Raw genomic sequence first — 9,714 nt, 5'->3', positions numbered from 1 at the left:
CATTGTAGGCTAAGGGCACGCCCACCACTATAAAGGTTGATTGGCGCGTCCTCATTAGGGGCTCCTCTCCTAAAGATATTGCATGCTTTATTTGGCCGAGCAGCTAGACCTCATTGCCCATGAATCCATACAATGGAGTCACCATGGGCTGGAGCTTGCTTTTGTCGATCTGTAGCTTCTCAAATGTCTGTTTGAAGATGATGTTCATCAAGCTACCTGTATCGATAAAGGTGTGATAAATGTTATAATTGGCTATAACAACCTTAATTATTAAAGCATTGTCATGGAGTACTTCGACCACCTCCAAATCTTTGGGCTCAAAGCTTATTTTAGGTCCTCTAGCCTACTCTTGACTGCAGCCGACCTTGTGGATCTCCAATTAGCGGATGTGTGACTTCCTCGCCTCCTAGGTAAAGCATCATTATTGCTTATCAGACACGAAACGAGTTCTTTGAGTTCTAGAGCCAGATCGATAACTATCTGGATGGTAGCCTTTGGGCGGCCTAGCTGAATCTACACCTCTTCTTTTTCTTCATAAATGAGTATTGGAGGTGCTTCCTGAATGGTGTTGTCCTCCATTCACTAAATCTTTAGAGCATAATTGGCCTTTGTCTTGACATTATCAACGTAGCACTTATGCGCTACTAGTTGATCTCTTTTAGCTTCCCAGACCTGGTTATCCATGAAAAACTTTATTTTCTAGCAGAAGATTGACACAATTGCTCGAAATTCATTTAGGGATGGTCGGCCCAGAATGACATTGTAGGCTAAGGGCACGTCCACCACTATAAAGGTTGATTGGTGCATTCTCATTAGGGGCTCCTCTCCTAAAGATATTGCATGCTTTATTTAGACGAGCAGCTAGACCTCATTGCCGATGAATCCATACAATGGAGTCACCATGGGCTAGAGTTTGCCTTTGTCGATCTGTAGCTGCTCAAATGTATGTTTAAAGATAATGTTCACCGAGCTACCTGTATCGACAAAGGTGTGATAAATGTTATAATTGGCTATAACAACCTTAATTATTAAAGCATTGTCATGGGGTACTTTGATCACCTCCAAATCTTTGGGCTCGAAGCTTATTTTAGGTCCTCTAGCCTACTCCTGACTGCAGCCGACCGTGTGGATCTCCAATTAGTGGATGTGTGACTTCCTCGCTCGGTTGGAATCCTGCCGATTGGGTCTCCAGCGATCATGCAAATATCTCCTTGAGCGGCATTATTGCGGTTCTCCTCTTACCGCATGGGGGGAGGGGTGCTCCTGTTGGACCCGGACGGAGCCTGAGCCCTGTCTCCTTGTGGTTGGGGCATTCTTTAATGTCATTCAATGCCTTGGTAATCCTTTCGTGGTGGTCCATTCTACCGCTGGTAACGACGACGATCGGGCGATGGTGAGCATCGGCGGAACCCTTGGTTGGTTGCCTGGCAATTTCCTAGATTGTAACTATCTCAGGTATTATGGGTATCCGACCGGTGGTATGTGTAAAACCTTCATGGAGCCCATCTAGGGGGCTTGGGATATCTGGTCTGCTCGGCTTCCAAGTGCTATACAGTGTGGGGCCACGGTTCTTGATGATGAGGCTGAGGGCCCGCTCAATGTCCTTTATATGGAGGAGGTGGTGGTGCTTAGCATTCGGGAGCTTTGTCCACCGCGGGCATGGCAACTTCCTTCTTTCGAGCAGATTGCGCCTCTTCAACATTGATATACTCGGTTGCTCAATCGAGTAGATGGTCAAAATCTTTGGGGAGCCTCCTGATGAGGGAGCAAAAGAAATCATTGTCTGCAAGCCCTTGAGAAAAGGCACTCACCAAGATCTCTGGGGTGACCGAGAGGGCATCCATGACTACCTGATTGAACTTCTTGATATAAGCCCTGAGCGTCTCTTTGGACCCCTATTTGAGCGAAAAGAGGCTCAGGGGGGTCTTGTGGTAATGACGACTACCAACAAAATGATGAAGGAAAGCCTTGCGAAAATCCTTAAAACTGTAGATGGATTTGACCGACAGTCGCTTGAACCACCTCTATGTCGAGCCGGAGAGTATAGTGAGAAACACTCGGCATTTTACACCGTCCCTGTATTTGTGAAAGAAGGCATTGTTCTCAAACTTGAGGAGATGGTTTTCGAGGTCAGTTTATCCTCCATATTCCCCTATCGTCAGGGATTGATAATGTTTTAGCAGTTTGTCTCCCAATATCTGGAACATCATACTTGCCCGTTCGGGAGAGTCGTTAACTCTTGGGGGTTTTCCCTTGCACAAATCCCGTACGGACACATCCCCAGTAGACAACACTTGGAGCCTTTACTCCCAGTCCATTTCCCCAAACAGAGTGCGAAATAGTGCTCAGTTGGGGATAGTGGCACAGGTGGGAAGTCGATCGGCGGGATGGGTGGTTGCATAAACCTCCCAGCTGGTGGAGGAACTGGGTGAAGACCAGCCTGGCCTTCTACTCGAGTCATTTCAGTATGAGGACCCGTCCTGGAGGTAATCAGATCGTGCGACAACGTACCAATGGCGACTGCTTACTGCTGTTGCATCATTTTTTATCCCAAGCTGTGACTAGAAGCTCAAAATCTTAAGTGACGGTAATAAATCGTCCAGCTTCTTCCACCTCTACGCTTTAGATTCAGGTGAAAGTTCCCATAGATGACGTTAAATTTGATCATGTTTGAAAACTGAAGAGACGACACCCTGGGCGGGTGGCGATGCTATTGACTGCCTGAAGACTTCGCGAGGGAGAGAAGATGATGAATTGGAATAGGAAAAAGAGCTCCAAGTACCTTTCTCTACTCTACACACACTCAAGAGAGCAGACAAGATGTTAGTGCCCAAAAATCAGGGAAGGGGTCCCTGACAAAGGCCCTCAGACACTCAAGTCAGTATGATGTCCGATGGGGTAAATGGAGAGAAGAATAGTAGAATGTGTCAGCGTAAGTACGAATATCGTAAGACGTGCTTGTGCGTGACTGCTATTAAAATATGTGTATCTGACTAGCGGAGAGGACCCCTTTTTATATACCATCTCTCATAACCCCCGTAATTATAAAGTGGTAGAGAATATCAGAGGTTGTCAAGTAGGGGAAGACATACAAGTTGGGATGATGTATAATAACTGTCCGAGTAATCTTTCATTACCCATATGTGCACTTCTTTTGTCATTTTGTAACTTGTACTATTAATGAGACAGTTGAAGGAATATGATATCATAAGTTGTTGGCTGATGGAAAGTGTAATCACCTTCAGAGAAGGTTGCAAAGCTTATATTATAATAGAAAAATATTCTCTGATATATGGTTGTTATTCTGACAAGTTGTTGTGATTCTCTAATCATGTCGTATGCTGAGTGTATCTCGATTGAGTCTTTAAATTGGTTGACTGTATATTTGTCCTTCCCTTAAGCTACTTAGTTATATACTGGGTGACGCTGGAGATCTGTTCTGGAAATAATATGGAGTTAAGTTCCCTAGGTCGGGTCGATTCTTTGTCCGACGTCCATATACTGGGATACTTGCCTTTAAGAAATAGGGAACTGAGTCCTTGGAGATTCGATCAGTACTTTAAGTTGATCGTCCATATGAGAGAAGGCTTACCTTTGAAGTGAGAACTTGGGAGTTGGAAATCCGGCCAAATTTATAAGGAGAATCACTTTTCTATATGTATAAGAGACGGGTCTGCTGAGCTGTGTAAATCTGACCAGGGTTGTTACTGATCGACTATATGAAGGAGAACTAACATGTAAGAGAACTCATAAGGTCGACTGCTAATGAGGTTAATTGGTCATATGCTGTAAGGCTTGTACTGAGTGGGAAGCTAGACCCCCTTACTTTGGCCGGATTTATGACCAGTCGGATCTGGGATAGGTTAGACCTTCCTTAAACTCAGTTGGCCATTGGCCATTCGGATATATGATAGATGTCTTTATATAAGAATCAGATGCTAGGTTCTCTAAGTTTGACGGACTGATAGACCAGTCGTCCTTATACCAAAGGCTTTAGCGCTGGGCAAATGACAAATTCTCATGGAGAGTGATACGTTGATTGCCACCTTCTTTTAACTTTAACTGTCATATCATCTTGATTTTAACTGTCACGTCATATGTGAGCCTACCCTTAATATTCTGTTTCACTAACAAAATAGGAAAAGCTAAGCATTTTGTCCCGCTCCATTGACATGACCTTCTCCCACTCGATATACTTAGCAAAATTAACCACTCAACACGACTAACTCACCTCGACACAATTGGTCAGCCTAAGCTAAATTTCCAACTTGCCTTGCCTAACTCGCTTGACCATTCAAATGGAGCATAAATGATCAATCGAACCAGATAGACCAGCTCATTTTGAATCTTTGCCGACACTATAATTAAGATGATATGTTTGTTATAGACACACATTGAAATTGTCCTTGAAGTGGTCCAAGAACACTAATCTACATGTTTACCGACCATTTCGGCCGTAGAAGCAAGTGCTTTGAATGGGTCAATGCACATTGCACTCCTTTTTAATTCAATTCACAAAGACACATTTGTTTCGTCATGTCATGTTCCAATGATTAAACAGCTTCGCTTTCACTGAGCCAAAGTTTTCCCTTACAATTCAAAGCTTGGAACAAAGACTCAAGGGAAGGGAAAGAAGGTACTCTTTCGCCACCAAATTTCCATCTTATTTACACCATGTGTTATGTGAGGTGTTTAAATTCTAAATTCTAAATTCTAAAATACTAAAACCATCTCCCTGATGGTGCAGTGCCAAAAACATTCAGTAGACTTTCAAATATTCACAATTTGAAATAAAAAATTTATAAAATTGACTATTAACGTGGATTCATTTGTATTTCCCGATTTATTGGACGGACAAATTAGGAAAGGACTGTCCAATTAGTTAAAAAATCCTAAAAGAGTAGAGTTATTGCCCCCTTTACAGCCAGAGCCGTAATTTCCATAAAGACAGAGAGGTAATCGTCTCAGGGCCCAATCCAATGAAGGATTCATTTTTTTTAATTATATCTAAAACAAAATGAGAGGCATGGATCCTAAATGACTGCTAAACCTATTATCATGACTTCAAGGCACGCACCGATGCACGATTTTTCTTTGAATACAATTTCTTCTCTAGTGTTGTTTTTCTTTGCATGTGATTTCTTCTCCAACTTTCTTTTCTACCGATGCATGGATTCACTGAACAAGTGGTAATCCTAATCTTCTTCTTTGACCTACTTCTTCGTCTTGCAACACGCGACACCAATTGTATCCTAATCGTGCAACAACGGTCATTTGTGCGACCTAATCACGTCGATTCTCGCAATGGCTATCTCACGCAACACAGGCTGGTGGTTGTTGGTCTTTGCTCGTGTGACCTAATTGCACGGCGCGGTGGCTGTCGCACGCTATCCCAGTCGCTTGTGCGAACAACAACTTAATTATATGGCAGTTAGTATTTGTCGCCTTACTACTACCTACAACCACCGTATTGGTCTCAGTGTTACATGATACACTAAATGAACTATCAATGTTATAGATTGAGAAAGAAATAATCTGACAATTATAATAATATATTATTTTTGATTTATTTATATATTTAGTATATATATTATTTATAAATTAAATTTTATCATTATTATCATAATAAAAATATCATTTTTTAATATGCGCTTAAGACCGGTCGAATATAGATACAGCTCTGCTTACCACCATCTCATTCCATTAAATTAAGAAGAAATTTAATAAAAATATAAATAAAGTAGAGAAGAATCCTCAAAGAATTATCCTCTGTGAGAAATTTCATCCCCGACATTATTTCATGTACTTGCCAGTCCTCGGAGCCAAGTGACTGACACGCTGGATCATTTTGTCCAACAAAAATCTATCTCGATAAATCCAACCAAAATCTAAGTAGCTTCGCACGCGGACCATCTCCACGTCACACATGCCAGCGACAGATGACGTCACTTGGCAAGTAAAGAAATTAAATAGAAGATTCCTGTTTCTAGAAGTCAACCTTTCGTTTGGTCAGCAAAATGCTTCCACTCTTTCCACCCCACTCTTTGACCATGGACCAGTCCACGTATGACCAACCCAAGAACCACAAGCTGTTCTCAGTCAAACTTTCTTCCCTTCTTACCGGCGCCCATTAAAATCCTCACTCCAGACACTCTGTCCATCATCATCTCATTCCTCGATCAGTTAGCTCGATAGATGTCGCCGTCAGCACATTTCCGATCCAGTTGAAGTTGCTTTCCCTTTTTCCGTTTAATTTTGGCAATGGAGGCCGCAGCTGGCGGCGGTGGCTGGGATCTCAACTCGCTGGTGGCGGTGCTGGCGCAAGGGGAGGCGCAATTGCGGCAGCTGTGCGAGTGCATGGCCGCACGTTCTCCTGCGGAGCAAGAGAAGCAGCTCGTTCTGCAGGCGCAGTCCTGCTTCCAGACGGCCATTTGCATGGCCAAGGCGGCGGACTCCGACCTCTTCCAAGCTGCTGCTGCTGCGGCGGCGGCGGCGGCGGCGGCGGCTTCCCCGCGCTCCAATAGCGGCTGCAGTGCCAACTCGGAGCGGGCGCTGAAAGAGCAGCAGCGCAAGGAGATGTGCAAGAAGAGGTAAAGCAGAGGAACAGCAGAGAGCATGAGGCGGTTAACTGTGGCGTACGTTTAATTAACTCTCTGGTTCTGGAACAGGAAGACGCTGAGGAAGTGGACGAGCCGAGTTCGGGTGCTGGGCTCGTCGAACGGCCATGACGATGGCTTCAACTGGCGAAAATACGGGAAGAAGGACATTCTCGGAGCCAAGTATCCGAGGTAGCGCCGCCGTCTGCCTTATCCCCTTTCAATCTTCGATTCCACGATTTTTGACATGGATCGTAAATCTAAAGTCTAAAGATCATCATCAATCATCTTTTGGCAGAGCATATTTCAGATGCACCTTCCGCAACGCTGCCGGATGTCCTGCGATGAAGCAGGTGCAGCGATCGGACGACGACCCCTTTGCCATCGACGTCACCTACCGAGGCGACCACACTTGCCTCCAGAGCAAGAGGCCGCAGCCCGGCGCCGGAGCGCCGCCGGCATTATCGAGTGAGCCGGCCGAGCAGAAGCAGCAGCTCCTCCACAGCTTGCAAACCAGCCTCAAGGTGGAGACGGAGGGCTTCAGCTCCGACGACCAAAATCACAACTGCTTCTCATTCTCCTCCACTGCCGCCAGCGGCGCCGTCTCGCCTCCCTTCGTCTCGCCCACCACCACCCCTGAGTCGAGCAGCTTCTGGCTATCGAGCGACTTCGGAGACCTGTTCTCCGCTGTGACTCCGGCGAACGATTACAGTTCCTACACGGATTTCATTCTCGACTCGGCCGGCTTCGCTGCGGCTTCCCCGTTCGATGCGTCTGCCTTCTTCCATGATTCCGAGATCTGATTTCCCACAGCATTCTTTAAGCTATGGCAGAACACATTGGCGGACGGAATGATCTGAAAAAAGTTCTTGTAGTTGACGATCGAGGTTAATAAACATGGTCAAAGTTGATTGAAGATCTAAAAATATAAACTCAAAGGATCTTAATTGATTGATCATGATTCCCAATTGATTTAATATAAAGTCATTCAGTCAACTAAAGCTCGAACATAAATATTATATTTCCTAGAGTCCTAATCGACTAAAGGTTGTTTCAACGGAATCATCCAACACAGCGTTCAACTAGCTTGAGAAAACTTCCAATTGACAGAACAAATTAGGCAGTGTCACTTAGTCAACTCATGAGCCTCATAAACTATTCTAAAATTCAACTTGAGTAGTCCATAAAAATATGATTTGAAAATACTCCAATGTAAAACTCACATAAACCAATATCAAATTCTCTACCAAATTCGATACTTTAGTCTTTAAAACGAAAGTTCACAAGGGGGCATGGCTCGATCACACTGTTACACTAAAAGAAAAATAGTGTTACAATTAGCGACTGATATTTTTATCGCAAAAAATTATGTCGTCAAGGCATTTAGTAATGAAATTTTAATTCCGTTACTAATTTAGGGATGAAAGTTTAATTCTGATGTTAAATTTAGCAACACGATTAAACTTCTGTATCTAATTTAACGATATAATTTATATATAGAAACGAATGTTTAATAGATCATTTAACTTAGCGATGAAAGTTCAAACTCCGTCACTAAATATAGCGACAGATGCTTAATTATGTCGTTAATTTTAGCTCAAAATTTATCAAAACAATCTTAAAAAATATTAAAATTTTGGATTGCATCACAAAATTCAACTTAAAATTCATAAACTCTAAACAAAGTAATATTCAAAATTCAATTTACATTCAACCTTCAAAATCCACACGAATTACAAATGTTTAACAACAAAGCAATATTTAAAAATAATACATTCATCACTTTTGTCACAAAACAAACACATGGTTTAATTTCCAATACATTCCATTCGGCTCAAAAACAAAATACATTCATCACTTTTTTATCTTCTTCCTTCTTATTGTTAGTGTATGCATTTATATGCTAAGATATTTCTTCTTATATATTTTATAAATAATTATTTTATAAAGATAAGTATTTATTATTAATTATTTACTTTTTTGTACGTATATGATTAATGATAACGTCTCACAGATTAATGGATATATTAATCTGAAAATAGTCCTTTATCGGATAGATATCTAGAGGGGGCATGGATATCTAGATCAACGTTGAGTATGACTAGGTCGAGATAGACCAAGGGATGAATATCCAAATTATACTCGGGGTTGCATTGAGTTTAGAGGTACACTGGACACGATCCGCTTAAGAGGAGACCACAAACTAAGGATCATTGGTCATTCCTCTTATGAACGAGTGTAACTGATCTTTTGACTTGAGACTTTCATTTATTCTATGCGTGGAATTATGTACTTTGATGCTATTAAAAGTAGTCTTTAATTGGATTGTGATTAATACGGTAGTTGGATGTATAGCAAATAATAGAGAGAATAGTGTTGAATCAATAGAGGATTCATCGCTCTTTTGGATTAGGAGTTAACATCCTAGCCGCTTGATAGAGATATTAGTGATTCAAAATCCATGACCATGGGAGGAATGATTTATCATTCAAGAGGAGTCTATTATATCTTGAAAAATTAAGTAAAATAATTAATTTGGTAATGATGCATAATGTATCTGTTAGGATCGGTGCGGCTAGCAAGAGGGGGTTAATAGCCTACATAATAATAACAAACAAACCTTTCTCGATCTTTGGAAATAATAGGATACTTGTATAAAAAAAAGAATTGATAAATGCAAAAAGAAAGATGCTATCGATTTTCTACTTGGTTACAATCGAGAAGGTTGTTAATCCAAGACTTTAAAGCACTACTTAAATTCTCCTTTCGTTGTAGGCAGAGAAGCCTCTTACAAGAGTTGGAAGCATACAAAGTTGTAGAACACTTAAAGAAAATCGTATAGAAGTTGTTGCAGACTACTAGGATCAGGGCTATATTTATAGCCCTATTTGGGGTGCTTGGAAGAGTTCAAGGCGCCTGGAGAGGGATACAATTTTATCCCTATCAAATGGCTCATGCCATGTCGAGTTTGGATAAAAGTCTTGGTTCGAGAGCCCGGAAGGGTTCCGGGCGCCCGGAGTCTGGCGAGTCTGGGCGCCCGGACTAAGAAAGTCAACATCCTGTTGACTTTTGATCCCGATCTTCTACTCTAGTTCTACTCACCTTGGTCCGGGTCTTC

General features: G+C 42.2%; 1 protein-coding gene across 1 annotated transcript; it reads left to right on the top strand.

Moving 5' to 3' along the window:
• Nucleotides 1-6,165: 6,165 nt before the first annotated feature.
• LOC122004009 (transcription factor WRKY19-like) lies at nucleotides 6,166-7,539 on the top strand. Its single transcript, XM_042558961.1, has 3 exons — nucleotides 6,166-6,590; nucleotides 6,669-6,788; nucleotides 6,895-7,539. The coding sequence occupies exons 1-3, from the start codon at nucleotides 6,262-6,264 to the stop codon at nucleotides 7,397-7,399; spliced, it is 954 nt and encodes a 317-aa protein (XP_042414895.1). The 5' UTR covers nucleotides 6,166-6,261; the 3' UTR covers nucleotides 7,400-7,539.
• Nucleotides 7,540-9,714: the final 2,175 nt, after the last annotated feature.

Source organism: Zingiber officinale, chromosome 7B (assembly GCF_018446385.1).
Source record: "Zingiber officinale cultivar Zhangliang chromosome 7B, Zo_v1.1, whole genome shotgun sequence".
Lineage (NCBI taxonomy): Eukaryota > Viridiplantae > Streptophyta > Magnoliopsida > Zingiberales > Zingiberaceae > Zingiber > Zingiber officinale.
This window is presented reverse-complemented; position numbering and strand designations above follow the sequence as displayed.